The sequence below is a fragment of the Prionailurus viverrinus genome, chromosome F1 (assembly GCF_022837055.1).
Source record: "Prionailurus viverrinus isolate Anna chromosome F1, UM_Priviv_1.0, whole genome shotgun sequence".
NCBI lineage: Eukaryota > Metazoa > Chordata > Mammalia > Carnivora > Felidae > Prionailurus > Prionailurus viverrinus.
The window spans coordinates 7,466,638-7,487,368 of NC_062577.1; the positions used below are offsets into that span (position 1 = coordinate 7,466,638).

General features: G+C 51.8%; 1 protein-coding gene across 1 annotated transcript in view; it reads right to left on the reverse strand.

Moving 5' to 3' along the window:
• GPA33 (glycoprotein A33) overlaps positions 1 to 19,836 on the reverse strand; it is a 38,271-nt gene extending 18,435 nt beyond the window's left edge. The window contains exons 1-2 of the mRNA XM_047840837.1: positions 19,609 to 19,836; positions 4,820 to 4,974 (exon numbers count right to left, since the gene is read on the reverse strand). Of these exons, the coding sequence (XP_047696793.1) occupies positions 4,820 to 4,974; positions 19,609 to 19,651 (198 nt within the window). The 5' untranslated portion in view covers positions 19,652 to 19,836. The remainder of the gene's footprint in view (positions 1 to 4,819; positions 4,975 to 19,608) is intronic.
• Between the last annotated feature and the right edge of the window lie 895 nt (positions 19,837 to 20,731).

Consider the following 20,731-nt stretch of genomic DNA (forward strand, 5'->3'; position numbering starts at 1 on the left):
CGGAAACCAAGGCACCGAGAGGTTAAGGACTTCTCCCAAGTTTACATGGTTAACTGAATGGCAGGGCAGGGATTTGAACCAGATGTTCTGGCTTCAGAGCCTGAACTCTGGTGATTCTATGTTACCAGATTGCAGGCCCTGGGTGTATGGGCCTGAATAGTTTGCATTTTACCCCCAAAGCATGGAGAGCCTGCGTATTTCAGCCCAGGGTGGGAAATGAATTAGAAGGAGAAGGAAAGGCGGTTAGGAAATCTGCAGTTAGCAATTCAGATGACAAGTGATGGGTCTTGAGGTAAGGCTGTGCCCATGCAGATGGGAAGAATGAGTGAATTTGAGGAGCGTGAAGGGGACAGACAATGGGACTTGGGGCGTATTAAATGTATAGGGTTGGGGAGTGGCAGACGTCAAGGGTGAGGGTCTTTGGCCCGGATATTTGGGTGTGTGGTGATGTCACTTCCAAGAGAGGAAACACCTAGAGACAGAATGGGTTTTTTAACGTTTATTTATTTTGAGGGGAGGGGCAGAGAGAGAGAGAGGGAGAGAATCTCGAGCAGGCTCCGTGCTCAGTGCAGAGTCTGATGTGGGGCCCCATCCCACCAACCGAGAACACGGAGATCATGACCTGAGCCCAAATTAAGAGTCAGATGCTTAACCGACTGAGCCACCCAGGTGCCCCGAGAGAGAGAGAACATTCTAAGACAAACTTCATTCTGTGCTAAACGTGATGTGCCTGAGTGTTGATGGGACACGGGGGCGGGGAGCAGGGGTGCAGGGGGAGTTCGCTAGGAGCTGGGCTCCAAGGGATGGGGGCTTGGGAGTCAGTGACCTAGATGTTGACCGAGCCGTGGGCCACGTGAAGCCGCCCCAGGTAAATGAAGAAGCGCCAAGTGCCGGGTTACTTCGTTCTGAAAGGTCAAGGGGAGGTCAGAGAGGTAGGAAGAAAACCCAGGATGAGACTGCCGAAAGGCCAAGGGAGGAAGATTCCAGACGGAGGTTGAAAGAGGTTGATAGTGGGAGCTGCTAGCGCGAGATGAAACCGGAGGCCGGAGGAGCACATTGAAGTCAGCGGAAGAGAAGTCGCTGGTGATGCCAGGGGATTGGCGGAGGCAGCGGGCCGAGCACGCTGGGGAGAGACGGCAGCGTGGCCACAGTGTCAGGGGTGCCGCCGCCCGTGTCCTTTGGGGAAATTAGAAAAAGGAGGCCTAGTGTTCGGGCCGCCGCAGCCTGTGCCAGGGCACTCGAGCTGGCTAATGGAGTGCCCCCTGCCGGGCAGGGCGTCACTGTGACCGCCCCGGAGGGGACAGATAGAAGGGGCGAAGCATGGGGGGGGGGGGGGGGGGGAGACGAGGGACGGTCTCCGCTGTGGACCGGTCCGTGGACGCAGATCCTTCCCAGCTCGGCTCTCTTCGGCCCTGCTGGCTCTGCCCCGGACTCTTCATGCCCCAACCGCCCTTCCAATCACAGCTGTCCCGTGGCTTCTCCCTGATCACCCATCCCCTCGCCCGTGTCACAAGAATCTCCCTGAGAACCCAGAGCGAATGCCTTCCTCTGCACCCCTGCTTACTCTCAAGGGGATTGCCTCAGATCCTTTCGGAGGTGAGGGATCCATCCGGAAGAGCTTTAGTGTTTAAGCACTGGGAGAGGTGCCTGGCAGACTTTGCATCTGCTTGGCTGCACCCACGTGGTGGTGAAAGAGACATCCTTCAGTTTCTCAGGCTGAAGGCAGCAGCTTCCCTCTCTAGGTTTTCCCCGCTAGGATTCCGGAAATAGATAGGACGTGTGCCCGTGGCCCATCAGCGTCCCTGGAGCCACAGACAGCAGCAGGTGCAGCAGGCCACGATTTCCTCTCCTTTACCATCTGTCCTTCTGCTCTAGGCCCTGGGTGTCCTGGGTCACCCTTCTCTCCTGTCAGGGAGAAAGCTAAATGCCTTCACTCTGGGTATTCCAGGGCCCTGATGCTCACCTCTGGCAGGCACGTTTGGGGAGCGGGGGACATTCAAGATACTTTTGTGATTTTTTAACCTCTCCCCCCTTTTTGTATATGTAATGCTAAGCATGAGAAAATGAGGAAATATGGCTCTAATGTTTAACAGAGGAAGGAGAAAGAAAAGACCCTAATTTCTGGGAGGGGGGTCTCCGTCTATGTGGAAAAAGAGATCAGGACTGTTAGAAGTTTGTCTGGGGGCGCCTGGGTGGCTCAGTCGGTCAGGCATCGGACTTTGGCTCGGGTCATGATCATGCAGTTCATGAGTTCAAGCCCCTCATCGGGCTCTGTGCTGACAGCTCAGAGCCTGGAGCCCGCTTCAGATTCTGTCTCCCTCTCTCTGCCCCTCACCTGCTCGCACTCTGTCTCCCTCTCAAAAATAAACATTAAAAAAAAAATGTGTGCGTGATCGCCCCTGAGTTTAGGATCCAAAAATAATAATAATAATAATTTTTTTTTTTTTTGCCACGTTGTGCCTTTCCTCCTGGATTGTAAGTGGAACACAATCCTGGTGCCCATTTATACCGTGAAGTGGATATTGTTGCAAAGAACACACCAGAGGCTTTCTCACTGGTAAGCAAATAATGCCTTGTGAAGGCAGGAGAGAAACCCCTGTAGTTTTAGCAGCTGATGCTGTCTGTCTGCTGGAGAATAAATTTTGGATGTTCTTTTTTCTTCCTCCCCCCCTCCAAAAATAAAATTAAAAAAATCAAATAGGTGCTCCACCTCTTCAAATTAGAGAAATGTGAATTTGATCAATAACGCGATACCTTTTTCACTTATCAACATGGCAAATATCAAACAGTCTGGAGAATGCTCTGTGTTGGAGAAGGAGGTGCCCTCGTGTTGGTGAGAGTGGACATTGCCATGACATCTAATGAGAGCCATTCGATTTTATTTATAAAAGTTTTAAATTCACATATCCTGTGACTCAAAAGTTCCATTAAAAAAATTGTTTTTATTGAGTTATTTTTGGGAGAGAGGGAGGGGCAGAGAGAGACAGGGAGAGAGAGAATCCCAAGCGGGCTGTCAGTGCAGAGCCCAATGAGGGGCTCGAACTCACGAACTGTGAGCAGAAACCAAGCGTTGGACACTCAACCGACTGAGCCACCTAGGAGCCAGAAGTTCCATTTTAAATAATTGATCCTATATGTATATAATTTAAATATACCTTCATGCTATTATATATGTGTATATATATATATATATATCCATAGACACTCATATAGAGAGATTTAGTGCAGCGTTACTCGTAAAGCAAAATATAGGAAACAAATCAAATGTCTATCGTTGGTACAAAGAGCACATGCCTAAAATGAAACACAATGCAGATGGTTAAAAAATGAGATAGATATAAATGTACTGACATATGAAAAGATCTTCATGGTACGTATTAACAGAAAAAAGCCAAGTGCAGAACGACCTGTGGGTACTCTGTGTAAACATACATATTCATATATGTATATGTGCACATACATAAGTCTACACGTACGTTTGTATTTGTGTACGGCCTGTATTGAAGGCCACCCCCAAACTGTTAAGGGTGGTTCCCTCTGGTGAGGGGAACAGGAGACTGGCGGTTTAGGGTATGAGGTAGACAGACTTTCACTCTGGGTACCTTTTTACTGCTTCAACTTCGGTCCTATGCATGTGTTATTTATTTATATATTTACTTTTTTTTTTTTTTAATTTTTTTTTTCAACGTTTATTTATTTTTCGGCACAGAGAGAGACAGAGCATGAACGGGGGAGGGGCAGAGAGAGAGGGAGACACAGTATCGGAAACAGGCTCCAGGCTCCGAGCCATCAGCCCAGAGCCCGACGCGGGGCTCGAACTCCCGGACCGCGAGATCGTGACCTGGCTGAAGCCGGACGCTTAACCGACTGCGCCACCCAGGTGCCCCTATATATTTACTTTTTTAATGTCACTTATTGACAAATCAGGTTCCCTACCACACCCGGTGCTCATCCCGACAAGCGCCCTCCTCCATGCCCATCACCCACTTTCCCCCCTCCCCCACGTCCCCTTAGCCCTCAGTTTGTTCTCCGGATCCAAGCGTCTCTTAGGGTTTGCCTCCCTCCCTCTCTGTGACTTTTTTTTTCCCCCCTTCCCCTCCCCCGAGGTCTTCTGTCAAGCATGTGTTATTTAGACACACACATTCACCCAGTTGAGGCTGTGGGGAACCAGGCACTCGGGCCCTGCTGGTGGAAAACAAAATGCTGCCCCGTGGGGGGCGGCTTGGTAGCCTCCGTGAAATCGTGAAATCGCAAAAGCATTCACCCTCTCTGGGAGCGCATTCTACCTGCGCACGAACACAATGACATATGGAAATGGCTATTACTGGTAATTGGAGGATTGGGAAGAAACAAGTGCCTATCACTGCGGGGCTCGTTAAATATTAACAGTGTCTCCACACAATGGACTCCTATGAGCTCTTAAGGAATGCGGGCGCTCTCTATTAACTGATACAGGAAGCTCTCCGGGAACGATATTAAGTGAAAAATGCAAGGGGCAGGACAGCCTGGAATATGCTGCCTATAAAATCTGGTCTCAGGGAGAGCTCTGTGCTCGTGAAAAGGAATGACGGTCTCGAATGGCACAATTTAGCTCATGTGAGACTGCCCAGCAGAAGGATATTTTAGAGAAGGTCACTTTTTCATGATAAAGGGCCCCGCCCCCGGGGCCAACATTCACTGCTTCCTCCCGTCAGCCCAGCCTGGGTGTTAACGTTTATTCTAACATTTATTGAAAGACTCTTTAGTGCTTGTCCCCTAAGAGGTCGTGGTCAGGTAATACGCATTCCCATGACAGGAGTATTTTTTTAAGGATCCTTACCGAGTGACTCCTTAGAAGCTTGTCCCATTGCACAAATCCATCGCGGTTGGAGGCAGAAGTGTGGTAGGTGCACGGAAGGGTAACGCTGTTTCCCCGGGCAGCCCGGAGAACATTCCGGGGGGTTTCCACAATGACGGCATGGGCAGTCACCCAGACTGGAAGGCAAGTGGGAAGCGGGAAGAAGTAAATGATACGGCATAGCCACTCGCTGCCCAGAGGGCTTCTGAGGGAATACCCAGGGACATCCTCCGTCTGCACTCGCAGCCGGACAAGATCACACTGTGCTCTTGGCCGTGGCGCACCAGCTGTTCTCCTCCAAGACTGAGGCGAAGACAAACGTGTGCCTTGGTCCACCCCATACCCATCCCGCAGCACCACAAAGTTAAATGTATTGTGCGGTAGTGTGGTAGCTAAAAGCCCGGCTTTGAGCCTCAGCCCCACCTCTTACCAGCTGCGTGAACTTTTCTCATCCATCAGGTAGGAACACGGATACTTCCTAGAGCTTCTGGGAGAACTTGATGGGATAAGACGCGTAAATAGATACATTTTTTTTAGTCCCCGTCACATAGACGGCTCTTGATAAATAGTCCTCACCATCTTTTTCGTTGTGATGATGATGTATGTAGTCATTCATTGAGCACATTTTTACGCAGCGCTTAAAGGTGGTAAGGAGTTTTATAAATAAGATTAGATCAAGGTAAAGAGATAGAAGGTATTCCCCGGGGTTTGTCGGGAAAAGGTGAGTTTATTCTACCTAAGTTTATCAGGACAAGGTGAGGAAACCAGTGCGGCCATGCGAGTATGTCCCATCATGTGTGCTCATCTTACTACATGATGGTGACTCTCCTCCGTGTCCCCTCCTCTTGGATCTGGGTGAGGCTGTGACTACAGTGTGAGCGTCACCATACGGCTCCTCAAGCTAACCTGTAAGAGGCCATAAGCTTTGCCTGGCCCTCTTGAGATGCTCACTCTGAGGACCTAAATCAGCATTCCGCGAGGAAGTGAAGCGGCCACATGGTATTTGGGACACGCCCCCAGCGGAAGTCCCCGGGCAGCCACCCTCACTTCCCGGCATGTTAACTGAGCAAGCCCAGCCATCGAGGGAAGCAGAACCGAACGGACCCTGCAGAACCCGCCCATAGTGAGGATTCCTGAGCAAAATACATGTTGGCACTGTTTTAAGACACAAAGTCTTGGGTGGTTTGGTTTGTAGCAATGGGTGGTTGGAGCAGAAAGCCACATGGATACGTGTCATGAGAATTTTCTAGGCAGGAGTAAGTGTGGTCCACGCGAGGAACAGCAAGGAAGACACAAGGGTGGGAGGGGAGTGAGGAGGAGAGATGAGACAGAGAAGGGTCTTGTAGCACATATTTGGGGCTTTAGATTTTACTCTGGAGGCGTGGGAAGCCCTTGGGGGGGATTTAAGCAGAGGTAATCTATGTGACATACGTTTTTTAAATTTAATTTTAAGTTGACATCCAAATTAGTTAGCATCTAGTGCAACAGTGATTTCAGGAGTAGATTCCTGAGGGCCCCTGACCCATTTAGCCCATCCCCCCTCCCGCAACCCCTCCAGCAACCCTCAGTTTGTTCTCCATATTTTTGAGTCTCTTCTGTTTTGTCCCCCTCCCTGTTTTTATATTATTTTTGTTTCCCTTCCCTTATGTTCATCTTTTTTGTCTCTGAAAGTCCTCATATGAGTGAAGTCATATGATTTTTGTCTTTCTCTGACTGACTAATTTCACTTAGCATAATCCCCTCCAGTTCCATCCATATAGGTGCAAATGGCAAGATTTCATTCTTTTTGATTGCTGAGTAATACTCCATTATATATATATATATATATATCACATTATATATATATCACATTATATATATATCACATTATATATATCACATTATATATATCACATTATATATATATCACATTATATATATATATATATATATATATATATATACATACACACACACACACACACACACACACACACCACATCTTCTTTATCCATTCATCCATTGATGGACATTTGGGCTCTTTCCATACTTTGGCTATTGTTGATAGAGCTGCTATAAACATGGGGGTGCCTGTGTCCCTTCGAAACAGCACACCTGTATCCCTTGGCTAAATACCTAGTAGTGCCATTGCTGGGTCGGAGGGTGGTTCTATTTTTAGTTTTTTGAGGCACCTCCATACTGTTTTCCAGAGTGGCTGCACCAGCTTGCCTTCCCATATTTGACATACATTTTAAAGCATCATCCTGGCTGAAGTGAGGTGAAAGGAAGGAGCATACTGGGGAACAGAACGGAAGCAGGGCAAACATTCAAGGGGCTATTCCAACAGTCCAGATGAGTGCAAGTGGTGGCTTGGGCGCAGGAGGTCGTGGTGGTGGCGGTGGAGAGAAGTGATCCACATTCGAATGGATGTAGAAAATAGAGCCAGTGGGATTTGGCTGCACATTAGATTTGACATGTTAGAGGAAAAGAGGAGGCAAGGATCTGTACAGGATTTGGCCTGAACAACTGGGAGGGTGGGATCGTCATTTACGGAGAAGACGAAGGCTGAGGGAGGGGCAGGTTTCGGGGGGAAGATCTGGAGTTTGTTTGTGGACATGTGAAGTTTGCGATGCTTATTAGACACCTAGGTGTTGAGGAGACGGTTGTGCAAGTCTGAAGTTCCCCGGAGAAGTCTTTGAAGGCCAGAGGACGGGGAGGAAAACAGAGAAGTGCACAAAGACAGGGAAGATATCCGGGACGGGGCCCTGGGGCACTCCAGTGCTTAGTGGTGGCGAAAATGAGGGGAAACCGGCAAGGGAGAAAGAGAACTGGCCAGGGGGCTAGGAAGAGAGCCAAGAGAAAGCATTTCCCAGGGGCCACGCAGGAAGCGTTTCATGAACGCAGAGGGGGCCAACCACTCCGATGCTGCCCCTCTGTTGGGCCAGGGAACTGGGAACCGAGAGATGACCACTGGCTGTGGTCACACGGAGGTGACCTTGGTATGAGCAGATTCCACGGAGTGGAGAGGGATGGAGCCTGGGAAATGGGTTCAAGAGCAAATGGGAGGAGAGGAAGAGGACGGCTTTTGCCAAAAGGGAGAGAGAGGGGAGGCTCCTGAATGTCTCAGTGGGTTAAGCGGCCGACTTTGGCTCAGGTCATGATCTCACGGTCTGTGAGTTCGAGCCCCGCCTCGGGCTCTGTGCTGACAGCTCAGAGCCTGGAGACGGCTCGGAGCCTGGGGCCTGCTTCGGATTCTGTGTCTCCCCCTCTCTCTGCCCCTCCCCTGCTCACGCCTCTGTCTCTCTCTCTTTCTCTCAAAAGTAAATAAACATTAAAAAAAAAAAAGAGAGAGAGAAAAGGGGCTGTGGGGGCTAAAGGAGTCTGAAGGGCTGAGAGAGGTTTGTGCCTTTTTAAAAATATATGTTTCATGATTTAAACAATGTTTTTTTTTAATTTTTTTTTCCAACGTTTATTTATTTTTGGGACAGAGAGAGACAGAGCATGAATGGGGGAGGGGCAGAGAGAGAGGGAGACACAGAATCAGAAACAGGCTCCAGCCATCAGCCCAGAGCCTGACGCGGGGCTCGAACTCACGGACCGCGAGATGGTGACCTGGCTGAAGTCGGACGCCTAACCGACTGCGCCACCCAGGCGCCCCTAAACAATGTTTTTTTTAATACTGCAGCCTTTGTTTTCCTCTTCTATGGGATCTTTGCATCCCTACTCAGCGAGTGAGACAAAAGTGTCAGACGGGACATCTAATCTGTGATGACAAAAGTAAGAAGTAGAGAAGTTCATCTCTAGAGCCTTCCAATTATCCAGTATCTCCTTTCTATCTGCCCAGAACCCACCCTGCCCCGAACAGCTGCCGCCCCCTTCCTGCTGCTGCCTGAGAGCGGCCTGCCTCATGCTCAAAGGGTTCTCTCTCACCCTCACCCCCCTCAAGGTTCTCCTCAAGGCCGAGCCCTTCTATTCGTGAAGAGTATCCAACTGATTCAGCTAATTCCCCACAAGGGGTTAAAAATGGTCAGTGTTGTGTTAACCTCTCCAAGGACAGACAAAGTGGGAGAGTGAGTGCTTTCACCTCTTGGAAGGAATCAGAATCTCCTGGTGCCATAGTTTGCTCAGGAAGAAGTTTAGAGTGGGTCCACTGTCCTAGAGGAAAGTTCCAGGCTCTCCCAAGCAGAGTGGATGCCTCTCTCCTTTGTGGCACCTGCTACCCAGCAGTACCTGCCTCTTAGCACTTCTGTCTCATGAAAGTTTATAACACAAGTGGCAGAGTGGCCAAGGGCCCAAATGCGGGAGCCAAACTGCCCAGGCTGCCATCCTCTTTCTTTAAAAAAGTTTTTTTTTTTTAATGTTTATTTATTTTTGAAAGAGAGAGAGACAGAGCGTGAGCGGGGAGGGGCAGAGAGAGAGAGGGAGACAGACTCTGAAGCAGGCTCCAGGCTCCGAGCTGTCAGCACAGAGCCCGAAGCGGGGCTCGAACCCACGAACCGAAAGATCATGACCTGAGCCAAAGGTGGACACCTAACCGACAGAGCCGCCTCGGCACCCCTCTTTTTCTGTGTGACCTTAACCAACTTAATTAACTTTTCTGTGCCTCCGTTTTCCCAGCTATGAAACGAGGATAACAGTATTACCTAACTCAAGGTTGTTGGGGGGGATTGCATGGCTTACCGTAGTCAGCATGCATGTCCTCTACCCTGGCACAGGGGCAAGAACTATACCAGCATTCTAGATCGTCACGTCTTCCCCCTCTGCTACTCTGTTTTCCTCATCTTTGTGTCCCCAGGGCTCAACAAAGGGCCCCACCGAGGAGGTGCTCAAGCAAGCACTCTTCCACAGCAAATAAACGAGTTGTAGAGAATCTGAGCTTGAAAGATGGGTGGGATTCACACCCAGAGAAACTTGCTGGAGAACCTGTCTTACCGATTGCTAGAAACATGCCAAAAAATCAAATAAAGGACCAAAAGAGCCCCCCCCCCCCCAGAGGGGAAGACGCCGAGTTGGAAAGGAGAGAGGTCCATTGAACCTCCCTAAAAGGGTGGGGTCGGAGACCCAGCCTGAAGCCCTGATGACTGCTTGTAAATAATTAAGGTTTGTTAAGAAGATAATAAACGGTCTCCTGAGAGCTCACCGGAAAGTAATACATCCAAGGAGGATAATGAAATGTTTGATGGAACTGGCCGCTGGAGGCAAACGCAGCGCATTATTGGAACCCCTGGGGAACTGGCAGTGAGGCTTTCACTTAGGAAAATCCATCTGCTCTGAGAAACCACACAGTTAAGGAGGAGGTGCCCCGAGGCCAGAGGTGACCCCACCCGCCCCAGGGCAAGGCGCTGGCTCTGGCCTCAAGGAAGTGTTAGTCCCCTGGAGGGGGAGGGGCAGCTCACAGGGCCTGGGGGGGTTGGGGGGGGGTGGGATCTTTGCTGCCTCCACCGGTGGCCGCGGTGCTTAGAACTTAGCATTTGTCAGCCTGGACGTGTAGGGATCCGTAACTTCTAATCGAGTCCATGAATTTCACCAGGGTCCTACTTCAGGGCCAGGCGCTGGGGAAGTGAGCAGAAACCACTGGGACCTCCTCCAGAAACCACCGGGACCGTCCCAGCCCCCGCCTGCTCGCAGGCTTGTCCAGACCTGCTTCAGGCGGCACGCTTCTCGTGCACACACAATCTTCACGTTCTGACGGCTGGTGCGTGCAGTCAGATGGCACGCTCCTGCTGGCAGGGTGTCTCCCGTTTCTCTTGTCGCCACTGCCTGCCAGCTCCCCCCCCCCCAAGGTTTCTACAGAGCTGGGTGCTCATGAGACCTTGTGGACTGGGGCGCCAGGGCGACTCGGTCGGTTAAGCGTCCTACTTGGGCTTGGGGTCACGGGCCCCTGCGTTAGGCTCGGTGCTGATGGCTCAGAGCCTACTTGGGATTCTCTCCCTCCCTCCCTCTCGCTGCCCTTCCCCACTGACTCTCTCTCGTGCAAAATAAATAAAAACAAGTGGCCTGGGGCACAGTCCCTGCACAGGAAGGAGTCAAAGGTCCCTGCCAGCCTAATGGAGCCTAATTAAGTGCAAGTGTCAAGGGAGTCAAGTGTAGGGGGAGGGACGGGCGGGGCAGTGTTACCACCCCAAGAAGGATTGTAACAGAAAGGCTCATTGAGGAGGCGGGACTTGGAATTGCCCCGCCCCGAAGGAGTCAATTCACTATGCTGAACTTGTATGTGTAAGAAGGTCCTATGGGACTAGCCATGCTCACGGCGAGTGTCAGCTGCTTCCATGTGTGCGGAGAGACAAGTCCCTACGTGGGAGCCCCTGTCTGTGACTGTGTCCTGCCCGTGCCAGGTGTTTAGGGCATCCCTGACTCACCAGGGCAGAAAATGAGGAAGCAGCCCAAAGGCCACCGGGTGGCACAGGGGAGGGAGGCACCTCAGGAAGGAGGAGGGCTCCAAGTGTGACAGCTGGTGCTGGGGCAGGGAGGGCTGCTCCAGGGACAGGGCTAGCTGGGAACAGAGACAAGCCCAGCAGGCGGGGGGCGGGGCGGGGCGGGGGTGGGGTGGGGGTGGGGGGTGGGGGGGGTGGGGAAGACCTGGGCTCTGCCAACACGGAGGAGTTTGAGGGGCAACACCCTCTATAAGAGCCTCCGGGTGGAATATGTCTGCCACCAGCTTTCTCAATACTGAAATCCCTACCACTGAGGGGCGACACTGAAGCTGCTGAATGCAAGTCCTGTCTGGGGAGGAGGGGGGACACACTGGGCGACTCTCTTCCTCTCACCCGCAGGACCCACCCATCTCCTTAATTAGTCCCTCTTATCCATCAGACCCTGGGAAGGCACTCGGGATGGGTAACTTTTTTTTTTAAGTGCTTTTATTATTTTTTTAAGTTTATTTTGTTGCCGGGGGAGGGGGAGGGGAGAAAAAATGCTAGCGGGGGAGGGGCAGAGAGAGAAGAGAGAGAATCCCAAGCAGGCTCTGGGTTGTTAGCACAAAGCCCGATGTGGGGCTCAAACTCACGAACCATGAGATCATGACCCGACCCCAAATCAAGAGTCGGACGCTTAACCCACTGAGCCACCCAGGCGTCCCTAGAATGGGTGACTTTTGATGGAAGCAGATGAGATTAGAAAGTGAAGACTTGGAGAGAAGCTGGGACTGCCTAGAGAAAGAGGGAAGGAAAGAAAGGCAGGACAGGAGATAACTATACGCAAACCAGCTTGCTGCCTAGTGAGGCTCCAAAGGGTAGGTTCTCATTCATTAACACAGCAAATGGCTGCGGGGCACGCATGTTGCAGGCACTGTGCTAGACTTTGGGGAGAAAATGACAAGCAGGGGCAGGCAGGGTCACCGCTCTCATGGCACGGCACTCAATCTTCTGGGTGAGTCGAACTGGAATGAAGAATCCCAGAGGCAAATGTAAAACCGCCATGGAAAACAAGTATTACACATTCAGCGACAGGATATAACAAAATTTGGGGATGAGAAGAGGTGATCCTAAGGGAGAGCCTCTTGAGCTGACATTAGAGGATGAGCAGGAGTGAACCACAAGAAAATTGGAGAAGAGATGGGGGTGGGGGAAGAGCATTGTACAGAGGTCAGGGCATGGAGAAGGTGGGGCACATTCCAGAAAGTAAAAGAAGCCGTTTAGGACAAATTCCACGATCTGTCCTCTTTCAGCCAGGTTGCCTCCCCTTGTCCCCTCAAGACTGTCCTACAATGCAATTCTGGGCTGTCCTATAACGCCTTGTGGCCAGAAATGTGGAACGGGGCCCAAGTCTAAAAGGCCATGACGACAATCTGAGGGGTTTTATTGTGTGTGGGTTTTCTTGCTATCTGCCTTGATGGCTAAATTGATACAGTTCTTTTTTGCATCAAAGAAGTGAAGACTCAAACGGGGGAGGGGAAAAAGAGCACTAATTAGTTTGAAAACCAGTTTATCTTTCTACAATTAGATAAGGAGAAAAATGAAGAACCCCCTGCTAGTGGGGAAAGGCAAGCATTATCTAGAGTCTAGCACGTGAATAATATACTCGGTTATCGCGCATTGCCATCGGTTTTCCACGGCAGAGCATACAGCAGACTTGGAAAGGTGCATGCTTAAAGCCAGGTTAGTCTTACATTCCATAACTATGCTGTTTGTGGGGCTGTTGTGGCTAAAGTAGTTGGCTATGCCCAAATGGGCGTTGACCTGTTCCCACAAATCGTTATCCCAGTCTTCATGGGCAAGGAAGGCACTGCCATGTGCTCTCAGCCAATCTCTTGTCCTAGGTTCCTGGTTTGGTAGACAGCAACCCCCTCAACACAACTTTTGTCATCACGGCTTGCGCTATAACGACTGGTTTCAGTCCAAGGAACCTGGTGGTGAGCATCAAAGGGCCAAGTGGCCTACTTATTTTCAACAGTAGTACGGTTCATAAGCTCTGCCACGTCGGAAAAAGAGCCCATCTAAGCGCTCGGTGGAGACAGAGATGCCCTCACCCCACATCTGGGCACCAGCCACAATCACTTCCGGCCCCTGATGCCGGGGGATGAGGCCCCCACTTCCTGTGCCAGGCAGGTGGGTGCTGGCTAGAGCCAGAGGCTGGGAGCTCAGTGGTGAGCCTCGTGGGCCCGCCATATCCGGGGGTCCCCCTCTCCGGCCCTTCCTCCTCCTCAAGGGCCCCCTTCCTCGGGCCCAACCTATTCTGACCCCCCCCCCCCACCCCCACCCCCACCCCAGCACGATGGTGGCCCCGCATGGCCGGGACGCCAGCCGCCTTCCTTGTGCTCCGTGGCGGCCATCTTAGGGAAGAGAACGAGTGCCCGGAAATGGGCGCAAGGAGACTGGGAGGGGTGAGAGGTCAGCTGCTGGTTGGGAAGAAGCTTTGTTTTGTGGAAGTTGTCGGCCTCGAAGGGCACTTTTGATTTTGAGGGGAGAGGAGGGGAGTACTGAAAAGGAGAGGAGCAGGCAGAAGAGCCTTCATCACCGAGGACAGGACTGCAGTGTGGAATCTCCCAGGTCAGTAACAGCTAAGAATGCTTGGTAGGATGGAAGCCCAAGTCAGGCCAAAGGGAGTCTCAGAGGTGAGGAGAGGGCTCAGTGAAAAGAGTTGGAGAGGAAAAGTGGACCAGAAAGTTATAGTGGATTGTGGAAAACCAGGCGTACTTTGTGACGGTCAGACGATAAATTCCTATTAGGAAGACATCAGTGGGGCCCAAAGTGACCTGAGAAGGCTTTAATGGAGGAAAGGGACTTGTGGCCTTTGAAGATTAGACAGGAAAAAAAAAAAAAAAAAAGGAAGGTGTGGCTACTACAGGTAAAGCCAGTGATGAATACGTTTCCAAACCGAGGAGTAAACACGGGATATGACAGAAAATTTTGGACCGTCCAAGGTATAGGAGGCAGTCTCGGGGATCAGTCGGAGTGCTGACATGCTGGGGTTCGGTGAACATTCCAGGGGTCTATAGAACTTAAATCTAACCTAATTAGGAGAACCTACCCTCACGATTTGAGTCTGGCAGGAGGTGGGAAACCACTGCAGAGCTTTAAGTAGGGGTAGTTGACATGGTCATCATTTTATTTTAAAAGATTGTTCTGGCTCCAGTGTAGAGGACAGATAGAAGGGGCAAAACAGGCACACCGGGCCAGTTAGAGGCTGTGCCTCCCTGTAGAGGGGCCCAGAGAGAGAGGAGCCAGAGTTAGCATCAGCTTGCCAGCCAGTGGACCATCCTGGAAGTGGGTCTTCCAACCCCGGGAAGTCATCCCGGGTGATGCCGCCTAGAGCAAGGACAAGCGTCCCTGCCCAGCCCCATCCAAACGGCAGAGTCGTGAGCAAAACAAATGCCTACTTTATCATTTTCAGTCCGGGGCTGGTTTCTCACACAGCAATAGGAAGCTGTTAACAGATGACTGCTAGGTTTCTGGCTTTCATTCCTGGACGGATGAGCGTCATTTACGTACGAGGCAGAGTCCGCTGAGAAAGGCCAGGTTAGGGGAAAAGATTACGAGCTTGCTTTTCAGCTGGTGAGTCTGCAAGTGCTTCTGAGACATCTAAGTTGAGAGGTCACGCGGGCTGTTGGATCTGCGGGTGTAGGTAGCTCAGGAGAGAGGTCTGGTTTGAAGGCACAGATCGTGAGCCCCTTGGAAACGGGTGACGCCCGAAGATGTGGATGCGACTATAGAGTGAAAGTAGAAGCGGTCTAGGTGTGAGGAGCTCTGACATTTCCTGGTGGGCAGAGGAGAATGAAGCCCCAACACACACCTGAGAGGAGGAGGCCAGCACGGAGGAGGAGAACCGGGAGAGGGGGTATCATGGGAGCAGACAGAATAGTTTCCGGAAGGAGGGATGAGCAGGGTCAAGGGCTGTCAGGAATACAAGCACATCCTGAGCCAGACGCGTTCTCCCCAGGCCTCCCAGGGACCAGCCTCACAGTCAGCAGGGTGGCTGCGTTACCCAGAAGCCCGGGGATGGGACTGGGGGACAAGGGCAAGATGAGGGTCACACCTGTGCCCACCAACCCGTTCCGCCCTGGAGTCTTGTTTCTTAAACCGTTTCTCAGCATCGCCATCCCTTGGGAGCTCGTTAGGAATGCGAAATCTCAGGCCCTGCCCTGCCGAATCAGTCTGCATCTTAACAAGATCCCCAGGGGACGTTGATGCACGCGAAAGTGCGAGAAGGCACGCACTTGGGCCCCTGAGTCGAGACACCAAATCAGAGGCCGGACGGTAACTCAGGACAGTCTCCAGATGGCGCACAACTGAGCCGAGTCACTTGCAGAGTATCCGTGGCAACAGAGGTGACCGTTGATTACACCTACTTTCTTTCAAGTTTCAGTATGTGACATAAACATAGATGGCACGTGAGAATCACCTGGGTAACTCTGTCAACCTCAGGGAGACACGCAGATTCTGCCTCCCCATGATTCTGATTCAGAAGGTCTGGGGGGCCGGGGCATCTCTGTTTTTTACTCCCGGGGTGATTGTGATGGGCAGCTCGGGTTGATAGCCACTGCCCTAAACCATCACTCCTCCCCCTTTGCACGCGTACTCCCCTTGGGCTGACCATTCATGACATCCTTCCCCTTTGAGGCTGCGGCCGGGACTGGCGCATTTTAATCCTGATCGAATCTCTGGCAGGTAGACTGTGTAATTCCCCGGGCACATGAGCCCTCCCTGGGAGTGCTGGCTTCTGACCTGTGCTCGGATACCAGGAGCAGGTGGTACCCAGGCCCCTGGTGGGAGCCGGGCCCGGGGGATGGGCGTGACAACAGGGCTCATACCCACGGAGGAGATGAAAGGCTGGGCTGCCCATCTCACAGCACGCCGCGCTGACACCATGCTGGCCCTGGCCTGAGTACCGTCCCCTCAGAGTCAAGCTTCGCTGGGCGCAAGGCCACCCTCTTATCTGATTCTACTCAGGTGTGCACGTCTAAGGCCGAAATCCACAAACCTCGCAGCCTGGGCCGGGTCCCTGCTTAGGAGCTTGGACATACAGCTTGACACTGAGCTCAGATCTGCTGCACTGTGACAGGGCAGAGCACAGGGACCTCCCCGAGCCTGTGTGACCTTCAGAGCGGACAAGTGTAAGTCTTTTAGGGAAAATTATCCTGCTGGGAATTGTGGCTCTAGCAGAGACCCCAGGGAAGGGATCTAAAATGGCGTGTCAGCCTCAGTTCAGGAACCTGGATGCCTAGATCCCAGGAAACCCCCCCCCCCCCCCCCCGCCATGGGTCAAGCATCCATAGATTTGTTGAAATATTTTCGGATGGGGGAGAAAAAATGTATTTCCTCCTCTACTGTATTTTGGGATGATAGCTTCCTTTGTTTCTCTGTGTAATGCGGTACTTTCCAAAGTTCTTCTAATATAAGCTTCAAAGGGGTTTCCTCTAGTTCTGGGAAGGTGGGGCTTTTTTTGTGTCTTTTATCAAGTCTTCAAAGATTTTAGTGACTCCAGGCGGAGCTGCTTAGAGACTTTATTTTCCCTCGGGCGGCTTCCTCTTTCCACATCTCTTTTCCTGCAACTGTACCTCTGTCACTTCAAGTCTCACGGAGTCTGGTGGCTGGAAAAACTTCCCCGGAGGGGAAGAGCCTTAGCTCTGTGTACGAGTTGGGCCGTTTTCTCCAGAAGCCTTTGGGAGGGGCGATAACTCAGGACTCGTCCATGGTGACCCTGACTCTTGGCACACGTCTAACCAGACCCCAGCGCTCAGGCGACTGATTACCAAAGTCTACTAATTCTCTGTAACTTACACTTGCCCGCACTAATGATATCCGTAATAATCATAACTGGCATTTATTGAATGCTTATTATGCGCCAGGCACTGTTCCAAGACCTTTACGTTTACAAACTCATTTCCTATCCATAATAACCCTGTGGGAGGCACACTGCGTTTGTACACATTATAGATTACCCTCCCCCATTGCACAGAGCGGGAAACGGAGGTCGATGGAGGTTAACTAATTTGCCCTCCCCACCGCCGCCGTGTAAAGTCAGCACAGGAAGGGAGAGGCCCCTCCCAGTGCCTGTGACGGGGTAGAGCTCCATGATAGGAGGAGGTGGGAACATTTGCTCTGGCAGGGCGAACTAGTCTTGTCAGGCTGATTTCCCGTGGGCTTTCATATTGTTTTTAAATTTTCTAATATGCCACCTTCCATTTGGGTCCCTACCGTATGTCATAATTTCTGTCTCCCCGACGTCTGATGAGTCCTGGGGCCTCCTGGCTCATTCAGAGGGGGTGTTGCTCTGCCCAGGACATCAGCAAAATCTAGGTCATTCCTGTGCAGGTTCAGGTGGAGAAAGGAAGCGGGAGGGAAGGCTAATAGGTCTTCTGGAACCCAGCTCAAGCTCCGCTTCCTCCAGGAGCCCCTCCCTGACTTCCCTGCTCCTTCCTCGGGGGTCCTCTCCTGACACATGGTGGGAAGGGCCACCCAGATGCCCTTTGAACACCTTCATTGCTCACTTGTGCATGGCAGTGGGCATTTTGTCCCCAGATGTTTCCACTTGGCGAAGCGTCCCTATGCCCCGAGCTGGCCACCGACCGGGGCTTGCCCTGCCCACTGCTCCAGCTCCTCCCCCTTCATGTAAGGTATGGAGGCAAAGGTCGTGGACGCATGGAGCTGGACCGGGCAGGCCGGGCAGGTAGAGGGAAGGGGATGACGGCAGAAGGCACGCTTCATCATCCGGTCTGAACACAGGCCCAAGAGCTGGTTCCACTGGGGGAGTTTCCCCAGGGGTCACACGCCTCCTCAAAGGAAGGGGCAAAGTGGACCCCTCCGGGCAATTCAGAGGTAAGGCCACTTTTCGTTCTAAGCCGGGTGAGCATTGTGTTTTAGAGTTGTTTGCTAGGCCAAAAACGCACTGGTTGTAGCCAGACTGTAAATGCAAGGATGTGTACAGGGGGGTGGCGGAGGGGGAAACGTCCCTGGCAAGACCTCGGGCTCAGAGCGTCCCTGGCCTAGTCCGGGGAGGATGGTCATTTCCTTTCAGCCTCCCTCCCTCAGGGCTTGAAGCATCCTTACTGTCTGCAACTGATGGCTGAGACAGGTTCCCTCATGGCTGCGGTCGTTCCCGACCCCTCACTCCTGAGACCCCTGCAGAACCCATGCGTGCAGTAAAGAGGTTTCCATGAAGGAATGAACCACCGAGGCCCTCTAACCTGCTCATGAGGGCCTCTCTACCCCCAGTCATCTGGGCCTCCTGTGGGGCTCGAGCCAGCCTGAGCTGATGGATCTTTCCCAGGTCCACATCCAGGCCCTGACCTCCACGTAAGGGCTTGAAGGCCAGGTTTTGAGCGATGGGAAGCGTGGGGCCCGCTGGGCCGACAGGCCAGCTGGTCCTGGGGCTTGCTCTAACAGCTGAATACCTTGGCCCCACTTCCCAGGCCTTGGGGTTTCCTAAGTTTCCTGGTATAACTCTTCACCTCCTCCCCATTTTTACCAGATCCCTGAAGCCTGGAACAGTTTCTAGATGGCAGGCTGATGGGATTTCTCAGCATAGCCGAATACACTAAATTAGAGATACTCCTCCAATTCCCTCAGCCCCAGTCTCTCAATTTCCGTTCTCCATTCTACTTCCTCCCCGTGCCCAGTACCCCAACACCAAGGCCTCCGCCCTAACCCTTAAACACTCCATGGGTCCCACGCAATGGCTTTGCTGTTTGACAGCAGTGGATTTGGATTTGACCATTGTATCGACAAATGTCTGATTTCTATTTTGCAGGGTGTTCCCATCTGCCAAGTTTTCAGCGACCAGAGTATCAGAAGGGCCGAAGGGCTTCGACCTTTGGAGAGGGCCTTTGTAGTTTGGTTTTTGAAGGGTTTGAGTCTTCTCTTGCTCAGGGGATGATATTGAGCAAGTTGCAGTGTCTCTCTGCCTCGGTTTCCCTACGTGGGATGGAGATATTATCACTTTTACCATTGCCTTTTCCTCTAGTTTTAAGGCGACGGGTAAAACCCCAGGTAGTGAACATGTCGATATCCACACATTCTGGATTCTCTGGGACTTGATTTCAAATACTTAGTCCCTATTGTCCGATCGTGTGTCTGATCTCGTGATCTGATTCGGGATCAGAATTTACAGTCTTGAGAGTTTATGAATTATCCATTCCAGAAATGGACCGGAATTTTATTTACTGATACGCATATACAGACCATTCTGATACTGGTTCTGGCCTGGAACCTGCCGCCTGCACAACAGAACCTGTAATTCTGCCCAGCAGGAACTCAACTATGTCACTGGAGGGCCTCCCTGAGGAGGCACTGTCAGCACTCAGGCCCCTTGTCTCACCCGCCCCTGGGCCCTGGACAGGGGAAGAGCCTACTCACCTGCACAGAGCATCCCCAGCACAGGCCTCATCTTCCTCGCCATGGTCTTGCTTCCTCTGTGCCCCAAGCCCAGCCTGGCTTGAGCCCCAGACAGGTCTGGGCTGACTAGTTGAATTTACAGCAGCCTCTGACCTGGCCCAGCCCTCTGTCGCTGTGGTTTCCCTTTTCCTGCACACCTCTGCCCAGCCTGGCCCCCCAACTGTGCTCGTCAGCTGGTCTGGCAGAGGAGCTAACCTATTGGACTGGACTTGAACCAGTCACCGCCCCCTCACCCCCCGCCTTTTCTCCATTTGGCAGGTGTACAAAGTCCTGGACCTCTCACCAAGGCGTGGGCTGCTATAACAGATAGGAAGTTAACATCTTGTACTAAAAAGGGGAATGATCTCAGAGGCAGGTTCTCTAAGCCAATGAAAGAAGGGCGTCGCCCACAATTGCTGACACACCCCAGACCACAATAGGATCCCCCTCTTCCTTCCCTTCTCCTCAACCCCCACCTGACCCACACTACAGCCACAGTCATGAAGAAGACAGGAAGGCTCTATGCTCAGAGAATTGACCATTTGGTTGGGAAGATGAGAGTCACACGAGTAAAGAAAGAAGACCATCTTAGAACCATTATGGCCAACTTGTCTCGGTTTGCTTGGAACTGTCCTTAAAAAAAGAATCGAGGTAGAGTTGAACCAGACACAATGTGACATTCGTTTCCGGTGTACAACATAGCGATTCAACAAGTTTATACCTTACGCTGTGCTCGTCACGAGTTAGCTACCACCCGCCATGCCGCAATGCTATTGTGATACCTTTCACTGTAATTCTCTTGGCTGTGCCTTATTCATTCCTTAACCGGAGCCTGGATCTCCTACTCCCCTCACCGATTTTTCCGCCTTCCTTCTGGCCACCATCGGTTTGTTCTCTGTATCTGTGGGCCTGTTTCTGCTTTTCGTTTGTCTGTTTGTTTTGTTTTCTAGAGTCCACACGTAAGTGGAATGATAATGGTATTTGCCTTTCTCTGTCGGGCTTATTGCACTTAGCATAATGCCCCCTGGGTCCAACCACGTTGTTGCAAATGGCAGGATCTCGTGCTTTTTTGTGGCCGAGTAACGTTCTTCATCTGTTTAGCCAT